Below are 16176 nucleotides of genomic sequence, written 5' to 3'. Positions count from 1 at the left end.
GGTTGATATTCAATTGTTTGAACCTTTTACTCTCTATAATAAACTCTACTGATTAATTGCAATAAATGTCCAATCAAACAAGTGAATTTATACACTTAAAAAAATGAGATCAAATAAACTGTTTAGGAATATCTATTCTAACAATTTGTAAGTGTTCAAAGATGAGGTAAAGATTGATTGAAAAGCTATTTTTAAGTGAAAAAAGCTTCATTTTCTCAATTCAGAAAGTTCAACAAGTGAAACTCTTTTTTATATAAAACTTACTGCTAACCGTTTGAACAATATATTTCACTAAACCTAAATCACGATGACACTTGTTCAATCAAAAGTAAACTCTTTTTTTGTTTGTAAGTCAATCAATCTCTAACTAAAGTGATTCTTTCTTTAGACCAAACCTTAATTTACTTTTATAGCTTGTTAAACAAACCACTGAAACCTTTATCAAAATTCAAAGCTAAACCAGATTCAAGGGAAATATGAAGAAAATAGAAGTCCATTAAAGGAAAAGAGTTTGCCAAAAGTTTCCTTTCGAGCAAAGAGTAGGGCCTTTTTGGGTTTGTAGGAGCATAAAAACTGAGTCCATCAGTGCTATTAAAAAATTTGTCCGATCGACAGTTTTTGTTCATCATAGAGATCAAGAGCAAAGAGATGATTCTTTGACCAATCATTAGACTTTATTGAACCAACAATATCCCCGAATAATAAGTTTCAGCTCACTAATTCTTATGGTCATAGAATGCAAAAGGTTTAAACGAAACCCCAGAACTCTTGAAACTAACAAGTTATTTTCAATAACAAATATTTGTTTAAATAAAATCCATATGGTGAAACTGATGGTTGAAACAGAATAAAGTTTTCCTATTCAGGGAAATCTTTTGCTCTTGATAATCAAATTTTTGTGATTATCGAGTAATGAGCAATTATCGAGCGATAAATTTGATTACATATTGAATTAATTTTACCTTTTTCAAATCTTCTACCGTAATTTTTGTGAGATCAAAGAGGGCGTCTTTTGGTACATCTGTGCTTGATTATTTTGCAGTTTATGCGAACCGATAAGCCTATCTAATGGTCTGGGAATGTCTTTATTTTGCGCGTAAACAATGAGCTAACGAAATAATATTTGTAATCTTTTGATTGTTCAAAAATCTGATGCATAAATAGTGAAGTTTACTCAATGTGAATTTCAATTTATACCAGTTTATTTTTCGTGATACACAAGTGTTTGACAACAATATTCAACATTGTGTTAATAGTGAATAACGTTTTCACAGTCGATTCCAATCAAAGTGCTCAAAATGGCTAAAATCACTTCCAAAGAGGTTTGGGAACTTTCTAAACTTTTAAGAATCGATGTTTTCTTCTTTTTAGCAATTTTGAGTAGTTCATTGCCTGGAATTGCTCTCAACCAACTGATGCAGGATAAATATTGTATCAACAAATATTCGCAAAATGAAAGTGTCTGTTTAAATTTGGAAACTGCTGGACCTGAATTGGATGCAGTCAAGAATGATGTTTTGAAAGACACAACGACACTTAAAATGAATATCACTCTAATGACAACAATACCAGCGATACTTTTATCACTCATTTTGGGTTATTGGATGGATAAATATCCTGGTCATCTACGATATCTTCTTGGTGTTGCACCTTTAGCGAAAATCTGTCAACACGTCATGATTATACATCAATGTTTACACTTTGAAATGGGTAAGCAATAGATACTCGTGATTGATTAGTCAGCCATTCAGTACTAAAACAAATCATTTGATGCTAAACGTTTAATTTGCAGTCGCTGACTCGTTATTATGGGCACATTTGGTTCCAGTGCTCACCGGGAGCGGAATCATTGTCACAATAGGAACCTATACTTATGTAACAAGAAAGACACCAGCCAAGTTTCGAGCTGTTAGGTTTACAATACTCGAAATTGGCTTATTTGCAAGTAAGTTATATCTTTACTCATATCGAAACTCATTATTTGATTTATTACATTAGGCAAACCGAAAAGTTTTTATCGGTTTTTAATGATTTTGAAATGATTAGTAAATATAGTAAAATTTTTCAAAATTATCAAATCAATGTCTGTTCTTTAATTCGCACGAAATTTCATGATTAACAACATTGATTAACATACTTAAGTTTTGATACAAATAAATTATCATATTTTGAAAATTTCCCTTCTCAAATCAAATTGTTAATTAAAAGTGATCAAAAATTCAGAATCAAGAAAATTAAAATCAATCGAAAGCTAAAATTCCATATAATCACTGATAAAAATTTGTTAGTTTCAATTATTACTAGTATTTAATTATTCCGGGATACTCGAGGCTCCATTTAACATTGAACCTCCATAGAAAGGGTATTGTTATTTTTTGAAACTTCTCATATAAAATCGTCAAAAACACAATTTTATCAGCAATCAAGCAGAATAATTAACTGATGATAATGATTAGAATTAGCAAATTTTGATCACATATTCTTGAATGATTAAAATTCTTATTGTACTTGATTTTTTCTTTGACAGCCATGCCTATTGCAAACCTTTTGGGTGGAGGTTTACTCGCATCTAAACCATGGTTCCCGAATCAGCATCGTAACTACATTGGAGTTTATATAATTTCATCTGTATTTGGGGTTATTGCGGCTATTTGGGTTATGGTGTTTTTATATGACGCTGCTGACGAGCAGGTTAAAACAGATGAATCTCAAGCAAATGGTGATGCTTCAAGTTTTGAAAATAATGAAAATAAAAATAAAACAGTGAAACAAATAATTTACGATATAATCAAACCAGAAAATATCCTTCATGCAAGTCGCACAGTTTTCAAAAAAAGACCAAATAATGCTCATTGGTATTTGATAGCAACAATACTGACTGGATTTATATCAAACATTTGTTATTTGGGTGAACAAAGTATAGGATTCCAGTTTAGCCAAAAAGTATATCATTGGAGTGCTGAACAAATCGGAAATTACGGTTCCATTGTCATTGTTTTCCCTGCTCTGGGTGCATTTATTGGTCCTCCACTATTCATTCATAAAATGAATCTTCATGATACTTCATTGGCCATAATTGGTATTGTTTCAATAATGGTTGCTTTTATCAGCAAAGGTTTTATCCTCAGTCCAATAGCCTTCTTCTTCTCCATATTTGGTTCTTTTGCTGGTGTCATATTTGTTGCTGATCGATCAATCATTTCCCGTTTGATTCATAAAGACGAGATTGGACAAATCTATGCATTTTCATCAGCTATTGGCGGATTCGCTCCAACAATTTCATCAGTGTTTTACAGCAAAGTATTTACAGCAACATTGAGCTCTAATCCTGGTCTTGTGTACATAATTACTGGTTTATTATTCTCTATTCCTTTAGCTAATGCTATTGTACTCAATATAAAAAAGCAGAAATGGGATTTAGTTTTGATTGCTGAAAAGGAAAAGGAAAGTCAAGCAAACAAAATTGAGCTTACATCTAAAAAATAACGAAATTAATTCACTGGATACTTTCCTTACATTGTTAATAACATAATTTCAATGCGAAGTAGACGTTAAATTGTATCTTCACTTACTTCGTTAGTCTTCATTCAAAACAGCTCTAATCACTCATATCTTGCAAATAATTCAACCAAAAATTTACCAAAACCAACTAGGTTGATATGCAATTGTTTGAACCTTTTACTCTCTATAATAGCCTCTACTGATTAATTGAAATAAATGTCCAATCAAACAAGTGAATTGATACACTTAAAAAAATGAGATCAAATAAACTGTTTAGGAATATCTATTCTAACAATTTGTAAATGTTCAAAGATGAGGTAAAGATTGATTGAAAAGCTATTTTTAAGTGAAAAAAGCTTCATTTTCTCAATTCAGAAAGTTCAACAAGTGAAACTCTTTTTTATATAAAACTTACTGCTAACCGTTTGAACAATATATTTCACTAAACCTAAATCACGATGACACTTGTTCAATCAAAAGTAAACTCTTTTTTGTTTGTAAGTCAATCAATCTAAAACTGAGCCATCAAATGAGTTTTATGAAAAAATCTACTTATTTGAAGAAAGGCAATCGAAGTTTCACTTTGATGCGATTTTGCAGAAAACCGTCGATCGGACAAAATTTTTAATAGCACTAGTGGACTCACTTTTTATGCTCCTACAAACACTACTCTTAACTTGAAAGGAAAATTTTTGGCATTTACTCCTTATATCAAATTTACAAGTTCAAAGCTCACAGCTTAAGGCTTTTGAACTAGGCACTCTTTGCTTATTGTTGTGTAGGTCATTAAAGCAATTTGAAAAAAATGAGCTTCAATTTGCTTCTATGCTTTCTATGGTTAGTTGAGGCTTTAATGGCCATATTTAAAAATATTGTTGTAAATTATTAGCTAATAATGATGTGAAATTAGATTATCGTTAACCAGCAAATCAACCAAACGGAACACATTGACAATCTTATGGTATTTTAATGATGACTAAGAAACATCACTTCTGTTGAAGTAACTTGAACTCATTTAATAGTGTAATAGTGTAAATTGCAGGTTGAATCATCATGGTTGTCGTTAATGGAGTTGAAAGAGGCCGAACCAGAAAGATGTTGCGACTTTTAGGTTAACCAGAAAAGTGTTTGAAACAAATTATCATCCTAATATACTGTATACATCAATTAGATTGAGCAAAGGTGAATTGCTCTTGCAAATGACTTGAAATCTTCTGACTAGTTGGATTCTGGTAACCTAAAACATAATTGGGTTGTTTTTGCGGTGATTTTGTCCTTTACTTTTCACAAAGCCAGCTGTAAAAATTTCAATTCTAGCAAATATATTTTCACCAAACCTAAATCCCTAAAACTTGTTCAATCGTTCACTAAACAATCTCAGACTTGAAAAATCAGCTTTACTATGGACTACAGAGTTTGACAAACCTGTTTAACATAGATTTTCATGAACATTCTTTGCATCTAACTTTAGCCTTATGGTCATGTCCAAAGATAAAGCGTTTAACACAAGATTCCGCGAACACCTTAGGCATTATCAAACGATATTGTTTCAGGTCAATTATTAACCCTGGTTAACCCAAAGACTTTGTTTTAAGCTGTTTAAGTCGGACAAAATATGGTATATAAAGGGCCAAAATTGTCAATTCCAATCATTCTCAACCTTCCTCTTGAAAAGTCAACACTGTTTGTATATCATACTTCTAGTCTTTCAACTCTTGTCTATTCGACCTTACTTCAATCTATTATCTATTACCTTCCAATTTTACTTTTGTGAAAATGAAGTTCATCTATTTATTGTGTTTATCATTCATCATCTTCAGCTATGTTAAGGCTGACGAGCAAGAAGATTATTATGGGGAAATAGAGAGTGACTTTTCTCCTCGTGAATACGATTCATGGTCACAAAAAGCTGACGTTCCTTCTAGTCAGTACCAGTCGTCAACTTCAGTTAAAAAGCCAATAATTCCACCTCGTCCATCATATGGTTATCCAGCATACGATGTTGAAGTTTCCACTCTTCCCTCGTTCAAAGATAAACTTGACCAAACTAAGATGAAGTTTGAAAAGAACTTGAAAAATAAAGTTGACAAGGCCAAGAAGACGGTTGACCAAGCTAAGAGGAAGGCTGACCAGGCTATGAAGAAGCTCGAGAAGGAACTGAAAGATAAAATGGGTGCTCTTAAGCAAAAGAAGTTGAAAAAAGTCGTAGAATCCAAAATGCCCATAACTACAACACTCGCACCTGTCTATGTATACGACCGAATAGTACCCAAAGCTGTCAAAGTCAAGAAGGTGAAGCCAATGTCCAAGGACTGCAAGATTATAAAAAAAGCATTATTTGGATAATCGGATATGGACAAAATGCTCAAATTTATAACAAAAAATCTATTTGTACAATTGTAATCAAACTATTCATTGAATTTTCCTAAATGTATTCAAATCACATAAACTAAAATAAAAATATTTATAAATTGTATACAAATGTTGTTTATTCATTCGCGTTTGAATATTTAAATTGTTAGTGTTTTCTAGTTGCAAGATTGTATCGATATCCATTATTTGAACCATGGAATTGAAATCAACATCAAAGCAATTCAGTTTTTGGTAAGTAATATTTCAAGTGAAATTAACCAAATATGCATAGGCGCAACAGCATCGAGAGTAACTTGGACTGCTTGATCTCAATTTTAATTTAGTCTAATTTAGGTCTGGTGTGAAATGGTTTCCGATATTCGTTCAGTTTTCAGGCCGATGCCGAAACAAAGAAACCTGTCGCTAAATTGAAAAAAGTGCTGATGAGTAACAACAATTTTTATACCCGAAAAAAAGTCAGCTCTCTAACTCTTACCACAAAAAGAAGTCGGTTTAACTGAAAATCGAACGACCTATTGTACAAAACAGAAATTTTTATTTCTCAAAATAAGAGCATTTTCTAGTTGTTCACTGAAAGTTACATATTTGAAATGAAAATCATGAAAAAAATCTGCTTTCATAATACACTAAGTTTTTATGTCCCTAAAACCAACAGAGTTCAAATTTGGAAGAAATTGATATTTATCCGTTTTTGACCATTTGTTTCGGTTCAGTTCTTCTTCGAAAGTTATGATTATTTAAAAAAATGTTAAATCACAATAAAAAACATTTTCACACAGAAATATTAATACTAACATGACATACATATTGTATATTTAAGTTCAGTTGGAGTTGGATATTTTCTCAAAGATTAAAGTTGGTAGGTTGGATGGACATCTTGATAAACCAAAAGCTGCTTCAGTTGATATTTCAGTTCCTGGTTTAACTTTTACACGATATTTTTGTAATATACAAACTATATACAAAAATAATTCAACATTGGCGAAACCTTCACCTGGACAGTTCCTTTTACCGGCACTGAAAGGTATAAGATGAGGTGGTTTCGCTACTTTACTGCCATCTTCAGCAAGGTAACGAGTTGGATCAAATTTATCAGGATTAGGCCACAGTTTAGGATCATGGTTGACTGACCAGAAATTGAAGATAACCAAAGTATCCTTGGGAATATTGTAATTACCGATTTTTGTATCACTTGAAGCTCTCCTGAGTAGATTATTTGCAACAACAGAACCAATTCGGTGTATTTCATGAATGAAAGCCATTGTAAAAGGCATTCTAATTCTATCAACATAATCTGGTCTTCTTTCAAATCCAATAACATCAGCTATCTCTGAACGTATTTTATCTTGATACTATGGATATTTGACTAAATATATCATTACCCATGCCATTGTACTTGATATAGTCTCATTTCCAGCTCCGTAGAATGCAGTAGCATTGCGTTTCAATACATCAATTGAGAAATTATCGTCGATTTGGTTTCGTTCTTCTCTACTTTTCTTTTCAGCAAGATAACCATCGATATAATCTACAACGTCTTGCGAATTTTTTTCCTGATGTTTGACAATCTCATTCTGAATATGTGAATCGACGGTTTTAAAGCACTTTTTCAGCCTATTTGAATTGAACAATTCAAATTTAAACACAAGGCTAGACAACCAGGGTAGAAAAGCCATAACACCGGCGAAGTTGAAACTACTTGCGATTTCGGCATTAGATGCTGAAATTGCGATAGCAGCAGGATCATCATAATCATATTTATGACCAAACAATAAAATTGACACGTTATTTGTTACAGAGCGAGAAATCTTTTTTTTAAAATCAACAGATTCACCATCATTGTCCAAAGTTGTAAGAAACTGGTCAATCTCTTCTTTAACTAATGTTTCAATGGTACTCTTTCCAAGTCCAACATCACGTAAAATATGTAGTGATAAACGTCTATGTTCCCGCCATGGGTTACCTGACATCTCACCAAATGAACGTCCAGTAACGGTACCAGGGAAAAAAACTGAATGCGGTCGAGCAAGTAAGGCATCATTGGAAACAGCCTCTTTCATGTGAGGCCAATCACAAACCAAGACCACATCGAAAGAACCCAATTTCAAACTATAAACTGGTCCATACTTTTTAGACAATTGGTCAAACTGAAGGTAAACATGATCACCAAGAAAGGGTAAATAACCAACAATGGGAAGACCCCAAGGACCAGCTGGTAATGAACGAATCCTTTTTATTGTGTAAAACAAATACTTTACCAGCCAGAAGAGGGCAACTCCAATCAAAGTATTGACTAGAGGTTGCGATTCAAACAAATTATTAATATTAATTGAAAACATTAGATACCGAAGTGAGCCGAAAGTCTCTCGGCTCACTAACTTGATGATATTTTTCACTCACTAAGCTAATAGTCGACTAATTGGCTTAGTCTTAGTTGGAAATTTATGTTTGGCTAGCTGACTGACTAAAGGCAAATTAGCTGTATTGTTTTTACTTTATGACAAAATTTTATTACTATAAATTGATATTACCAATCATAGTTCAACCAATCATACCAAACAAATTCAGAATTGTCATGATTGAAAAGAATTTTTTTCAATTTTTTAGGAGTGAGCTGTGACCTTTTTTGGTTAGTGTCAAACCAACTATTGAAAACACTCGAACTTGAGTTCGAAATTCAAATTTCAGTCATTTTAGCGAGCTTTTAGTTGACTCACTAAAGCTGGCTTAGTGGGGAAAAAATTGGCTAAAACTAAAGCCAGGCTATAACCGGCTCACTCACTCACTAAGTTCACTAGCTTCAGTATCTAGAAAACATGTTTGATCAAACACAACTGAAAGCAATAAAATAAAATGAATTGTTTACCAAAATGACTTTATATTAATAACATTTTTCACAGACACATCAAGTGATCTAAATTTATGATAATTACTTATGTAATGTTGAGTGAAAGCAATTTGAAATACACAATATATGTTTGATTTGTTTGGATGGATAACTGAGATAAATAATAAGTGGTTTTAAGAACGATTGTACGAAATAATGTATTTTTTGTACAAATTGTGTTAACTTATAATATACTTATCTTCAATGATAAACCCTTCAATTTTAAACCATAGAATTGTTGATTAATCAATAGAAATTCGCTCAATATGTTACATGACATTCATCCGCTCATTTACCGGCAATCGTTTAATCTGATCTTAAACGTGAAGCTTTTCCAAGTCCAAATCCGAGCTTTTCCACTTGACTCAGACTATTTTTATCACTGAAATCATCGCGAGTCAGCTTGTCGCCAACAATTACATTACATAATAAATATCACATTTATTTATAACATATATAATAATAACAAACATTATACAGTTGCAAAATAACATAATAAGAATTTAGAAATTGCAATAGATCTTTAACCCAAAAAAACATTTGTAGGTTTAGGTTTTTATCTTTTTCCTACAATTGTTCAAATTTTTAATCAATAAATTGCAGTTGAATTCACTTTAAACAACTATGTGTTTAATCCAGCTGAAGCGACTGTGAATCTATTTTACAGTCAAAATAATATCGATTCAATTCTGCTTTGAAAAGCTCATTTGAAAAGCAGGTAAATCACAATGAAAATCATTTTGATACGCGGATATCAACATAAGAAACATTTAAGTTCAATCAGAATTGAAAATTTTCTTAAAAATTAAAGTTGGTAGGATAGATGGACGTCTCGATAAACCAAAAGATGCTTCAGTTGATATTTCTGTTCCCGGTTCAACTTTGACACGATATTTTTGTAACATACAAATAATATACAAAAACAATTCAACATTGGCTAAACTTTCACCTGGACAGTTCCTTTTACCAGCACTGAAAGGTATAAGATAAGGTGGTTTCACTGCTTTAGTGTGTAAAACAAATACTTTACCAGCCAGAAGAGGGCAACTCCAATCAAAGTATTGACTAGAGGTTGCGATTCAAACAAATTATTAATCATTAATAAAAACATGTTAGATAAACTTTTCATAATAAAATTGAAATCAAGCAAACTAAAATAAAATGCCAACCTCAATCGAGCTTTATATTATTAATAAATAACTCTGTTTGTTATTAAAACAGCATTTATAAAACATCTTAAGCTATCTAATGGTTTTGATAATTACTGTGCGTAATGTTGAGTGTAAGTACAAATTTGCAAGTACATAATATGTGTTTGATTCAATCGAATGGATAACTGAGATAAATATTCAGTCCACCATTCAAAAGTTGATTAATCAATAGAAATTTACTCATAATGTTCCGTGGCATTCATCCGCTCATTTACAATCGTTTCATGTGATCATAAACGTGAAGCTTTTCCAAGTCAGATCCAGTTCACGATCAATTATTGGTACTGGTGGAAATAAACCCTTCTTTAATACACTGATCCAAATAATTAAATTGTTGGCTTTGATTGAATCTTGTATCGTCTATATTATCACCTAAAATTGAATTTATCTCACGAATTTATCGTCAGCATAAATCGTTTCTTGTATTTCCGTGTGCAGACCTAGACAAAAAAATCAAATTTAATTTTGTTTAGTCGAGTCAAAAAATGCAAAGCATGAACCAGAAAGAGCAAAACTTTGGACCACTTGATGAGCGAACTATCTTCTTGAGTCGACATATTCGATGATGACGAACTTGACTCTTTGCGATTTTGTTTTTGCTAATTCAACAGATCTCGTGATTAAATGCAAATTGGATAAAAGAAATGGTTAGGTTTATGGTTGAAGTAATTGCTCTTTCTGGCTCGACTTTGCTTTTTTTGCGGTTCAACATTTGATATCATGAATAGTACTTAACCTCGCATTATCTGAACCTTACTTCTTCACGCTGATCATGAGTTTATATTGTTTTATCAAAGTTTCTTTATTGCAAATATTGAATTTCCTATTGAAATTTCGGTCCTGCAAATAATCTAACGTAAGTTAGGGCAACTGCAGGACACATTAAAAATAAAATTTATTATACAATTGTAATTGCAAAGAGCCTCTTCGAATTGATCTAAACAGACTTTAGTTGAAGCTTAATTCATGAACATATCAAGTGATCATGATGTTAGGTAATTTTGAGTAATAACACAATCTGTTTAATCGAATGGATGAATGAGATAAGTTATGAGTGTTTATGAGGACAATTGCACGGAATAATGTATTATCAATGCTATTTATTGATTTACTATATTATTATCTTATATTCTATGTTGAGTCCTCCAATTATCAGCCATTCAAATGTTGATTGAGCAATGAAATTCGCTCAAAATGTTGCATAAAATCTACCCGTTCATTATTCACTAAAGCACTTTCTGTTTAGTCGAACCACGCAAAAGAAAAGCACGAACCTGAAAGGTCAATACCTGAAAAGATCACAATAGCTATAATATAATATAACAGCTTCGAATGAAAGATTGAAAGGTTCGAAAGTGTTTAAGTATTTAGATTGTACTTTTAATCAACTTGTCGACTAGATCACATCAGTTGAATCCACGTCCGATTTCGGCATTTGCTGATGAAAATGCGATAGCAGCTGGATCATCATGAGCATATTAAGAGCCAAACAATAAAATTGAGACGTTATTTGTTACAGAGTGAGAAATCTTTTTTTTTAAACCAACAGATTCACCACAATTGTCCAAAGTTATAAGAAACTGGTCAATCTCTTCTTTAACCAATGTTTCGATTGTTTTCTTTCCAAGTCCGCCAGCACGTAAAATATGGAATGGCAAACGTCTATATTCATGCCAAAGATTGCCTGGCATTTGTCAGAAGTTAAAAAATTTTTTAATTTGTGATTTTTCGACTAAATTAAATTATATCAAGACTTTTTTAATTTAAAAGAGTTTCGGCTGCATGAATAGACCTTTTCCGTGGTAATGTCGCACTTTGAGAGGGATTACGTTAAACAGTTGCAAAATAACAGGTAACAATTTAGAGATTGCAATAAATAGATCTTTAAACCAAAAAACCATTTGGTGATTTGGGTTTTTCGGACTTTCAAAGACTGTTCAAATGTTTAATCAGTTTCACTTTAGTCAACCATGTGAGTGATTCAGACATCTAATGTTAAAAAAATGAGCGAATTTGTTATGATGACTGTAAATTACAGCAATTCACAATAGAATGCGAACACTTTTTGTGTACTTGCAAATTGTTTTTACTTAACATTGCCTATTTAATGAAAAATTTCATTTAAAAAACACGTGAAAAACAAACGAAATTTCGTTGACAGAATTTTCCTTGGAAAATAGACAAAGCTTTAACCAGAGCCTCATTTAGAGAGGGATTACTGTAAGTTCAGAATGGTTACACTTGAAACCTTTCATTATTCATCTCATTATTTATTATCAGAAATTCAATCGTACATTTTTTGTTTTACCTCAAAAATTTCTCAGTTGCTAGAAAAATGTTTATATATAAAGCTTAATTGTGGTAAATATTTCATTTTAGTTTACTTGTTTTCAGCTTAGTTTGAACATGTTTTCAATTAATAATTTGTTTGAATCGCAACCTCTAGTCAATACTTTGATTGGAGTTGCCCTCTTCTGGCTGGTAAAGTATTTGTTTTACACAATAAAAAGGATTCGTTCATTACCAGCTGGTCCTTGGGGTCTTCCTATTGTTGGTTATTTACCCTTCATTAGAGATCATACTTATCTTGAATTTGACCGCTTATCTAAAAAGTATGGACCAGTTTATTGTTTAAAATTGGGTGTTTACGATGTGGTCTTGGTTTGTGACTGGCCTCACCTGAAAGACGCTGTTTCCAATGATGCCTTACTTGCTAAACCGCATGCATCTTTATTGCCTGGTGGTGGTGAAGGACGTTCACTTGGTGAAATGTCAGGCAGTCCTTGGCAGGAACATAGACGTTTATCACTACACATTTTACGTGATATCGGTCTTGGAAAGAGTACCATTGAAACATTAGTTAAAGAAGAGATTGACCAGTTTCTTACAACCTTGGACAATGATGGTAAACCTGTTGATTTTAAGAAAAAGATTGGCCACTCTATAGTGAATAACGTCTCAATTTTATTGTTTGGCCATAAATATGATCTTAATGATCCTGCTGCTATCGAAATTTCAGCAGCAAATGACGAAATCGGAAGTAGTCTTAACTTTGCCGGTGTAATGGCTTTTCTGCCATGGTTATCGAGCTTTGTGTTTAAATTCAAATTTATCAATTTAACCAGACTGATAAAGTGCTTTCAAATCGTCGATACACATATTCAGAATGAAATTGATAAACATCAGGAAAAAAATTCTCAAGAAGTTGTAGATTACATTGATGGTTATCTTGCTGAGATGAAAAAAAGAGAGGAGCGAAACCAAATCGACGATAATTTCTCAATTGAAATATTGAAAAAGAATGCTGGTGCATTTTATGGAGCTGGAACTGCGGCTGTGTCGAGTACAATGGAATGGATAATGGTATATTTAGTCAGATATCCAGAGATTCAAGATAAAATACGTTCAGAGATAGCTGATGTTATTGGATTTGAAAGAAGACCAGATTATGTTGATAGAATTAGAATGCCTTTTACAATGGCTGTCATTCATGAAGCACATCGAATTGGTTCCGTTGCTCCAAATAATCTACTCAGGCGAGCATCAAGTGATACAAAAATCGGCAATTACAATATACCCAAAGATACTTTGGTTATCTTCAATTTCTGGTCAATTAATCGTGATCCTAACCTGTGGCCTAATCCTGATAAATTTGATCCAACTCGTTACCTTACTGAAGATGGCAGTAAAGTAGTGAAACCACCTCATCTTATACCTTTCAGTGCTGGTAAAAGGAACTGTCCAGGTGAAAGTTTAGCCAATGTTGAATTATTTTTGTATTTAGTCTGTATATTACAAAAATATCGTGTCAAAGTTAAACCAGGAACAGAAATATCAACTGAAGCAACTTTTGGTTTATCAAGACGTCCATCTAACCTACCAACTTTAATTTTTGCGAAAATATCCAATTCTGACTGAACTTAAATGTTTCTCATGTTAATATTTGTGTATCAATATTATTTTGAAGTGATTTATCATTTGTTTAAATAATCATAACTTTTTCTAAACATAAATGAACCGATATTATTTAGACTAGAAAAGAATCACTTTATCCATTGTAATCACTGTAATCATAGCTTATAACATTAATGTTGGTCCTAAAATTAAAACCGTGAAATGCTCGAAAAAACGAAATACTAAATTTAGACAATTTCATCAGTCATTTTATCAGCGAAATAATGAAACATGTTTTGCTTTTTGAAATTTATTTTATTTATTACAATATTGGATTTAATATATTGGAATACACATAGTAGAGTAATTCATTGAGATCATTTCAAATCATTTTTAATATTCAATCGCACCAATATAATTATTTTGGTTATTGTTTAAACAAATCAAAGGTACTAATGAGAATGGTTATGTTGCTGTTATTTTGTATTCTTTTTTAGCTTTGATTGGGACTGGTTCTGTTGTTTTTGTTCTTTTTGTTGTTTTTGTTGTTGTTTTAACTTTTGTCGCTCTTCCAGTCTTGCGAGCAATCCTATAAAAGTAAATTGCAATGCACCCAGGTGATCGCGCAGAGTTAATAAAGTTGAATCTCTCACGTCTTTTATCCTTTTAAAAATGGAAGGTTTCGGAGTTACTTCCTCTTTTATCACTGGATAAACTGATGGTGCACGAAGTGGAAGAGTCTCTGGTTTCTTCTTGTAGATGATGTTATCACTTGGATACGGCAATTCATAAATTTCATCGGAAGAAATCGAATCGTCTTTGAAAAGGAGAGCTTGAACATAGCTGAAGATGATGAATGATATACACAATAAATATATGAACTTCATTTTCACAAAAGTAGGGATTGAAAGGAAGATAATAGATTGAAGAAGAATCGAAGAGACTAGAGTTGAAAGGCTAGTGAATATAAAGTGTTTGAGTTTCAAGATGAAAGTTGAAAATGGTTTTCATTGAAGTATTCATCTCTTTATATACCATATTTTGTCTGACTTAAACGGCTTAAAGCAAGGCAAAGCAAGCTTAAGGCTTTGGGTGAACCAGGATTAATAATTGGTCTGAAACAATATTGTTTGACAATGCGTAAGGTATTCGCGGTAGAAAGTGTTTTAAACATTTTGTATCTTAAACATGACCATAAGACTAAAATTACAAATGAAAAAGGATTCGTGAATACCTACAATTAAGAAGGATTGTCAAGCTCTTCAGTCAATAGTAAAGTTTTAGAAGAGCCATAAAAACCCAAATTAAAAATGTTTTTTTGGGTTTAAAGGTACATTAATTGCGATTTCTAGGTCGTTACTAAAAAGACACGATTAACACAAACATCACATTCATCACTAAGAAAAAGGACTTGAATTTGACCAAATCATGAAAAAGTTTGACCAAGCAGGGAAGAAGTTCGAAAAGGAAACTCCAAAACCTTCCATTTTTAAAAGGGTAAAGGTCATGGTAGAGGACGTGGTTAACTTCGTGGCACAAACCCTGATTTTTGGGACTTAACCAATACTCGAAAGACTGGCACAATGACAAAGGTTAAAAAAACAACGACTCCAGAACCAGTCTTTATCAAAGCTCTGAAAGTATACAAAATACAAACTTTTGGCCAGCTCTGAAACTGATGAATGCATAAGCTGGTATCGAAGATATGTGATATGAATCAAATCGATCAGGATTGAATGAATCTGGATCAGGATAGATTAGTGGATCTCGATGAATTGTGTAAATCATTATTGCTACTGAAGCTCCTTTGGGAATCTTGAATCCATCCAGGATAACCTCTTGATCCAGTTCACGAGCAATCATTGGTACTGGTGGAAACAAACGTAATCCTTCTTTAATACACTGATCCAAGTAATTAAATTTTTGAATTTGATTGTAACTTAAATCATCGATATTATCGTCTAAAATTGAATTTCTCAACCACAGATAGCTCTTATCAGTTGTTTTCGACGTGCAAGATTTGAGAGTACAGTGTAATTGCGTTTTTTAGTGACAACCTAGAAATCGCAATTAATAAACCTTTAAACTCAAAAAGACATTTAGTAATTTGTATTTTTCTGGTATGTGTACAGTTTTTCAAGTGTTTAACCAGTAAATTGCCCTTGAATCTACTTTGAACTCTAACTCTGAACTATGAAAGATTAGTTTACCGAAACGATACAGGAATGAGAAATGCAATTTTTAGGAATGAAATTCAAATCGAAAATCACTTTTAGCCTGATTGTCAGCATCAGTAGTCTTAAACTTGTT

The 16176-nt window shown here is 32.3% G+C and overlaps 2 protein-coding genes and 1 pseudogene across 3 annotated transcripts; 2 read left to right on the top strand and 1 right to left on the bottom strand.

The window, feature by feature from the left end:
• Positions 1-1077: 1077 nt before the first annotated feature.
• Positions 1078-3631, top strand: LOC107372144 (uncharacterized). The gene is made up of 3 exons (XM_015940307.3): positions 1078-1710; positions 1793-1945; positions 2528-3631. The coding sequence occupies exons 1-3, from the start codon at positions 1299-1301 to the stop codon at positions 3484-3486; spliced, it is 1524 nt and encodes a 507-aa protein (XP_015795793.2). The 5' UTR covers positions 1078-1298; the 3' UTR covers positions 3487-3631.
• A 2758-nt stretch (positions 3632-6389) lies between these two features.
• LOC107371896 (cytochrome P450 2J4-like) lies at positions 6390-8213 on the bottom strand (annotated as a pseudogene). The gene has a single exon (XR_016197894.1). The product of XR_016197894.1 is annotated as a cytochrome P450 2J4-like (transcript).
• Positions 8214-12332: 4119 nt separating this feature from the next.
• On the top strand, positions 12333-14122 carry LOC107372145 (cytochrome P450 2J4). The gene has a single exon (XM_015940308.3). It carries the CDS (start codon positions 12379-12381, stop codon positions 13888-13890), a length of 1512 nt encoding a protein of 503 aa, XP_015795794.2. The 5' UTR covers positions 12333-12378; the 3' UTR covers positions 13891-14122.
• Positions 14123-16176: the final 2054 nt, after the last annotated feature.

The sequence above is a fragment of the Tetranychus urticae genome, chromosome 1, assembly GCF_039701765.1.
Source record: "Tetranychus urticae isolate SD_2017Ah chromosome 1, NJAU_TeUrti_SD_1.0, whole genome shotgun sequence".
Classification (NCBI taxonomy): Eukaryota; Metazoa; Arthropoda; class Arachnida; order Trombidiformes; family Tetranychidae; genus Tetranychus; species Tetranychus urticae.
Note: the sequence above shows the minus strand (reverse complement) of the source record. Positions and strands in the feature narration are given on the sequence as shown.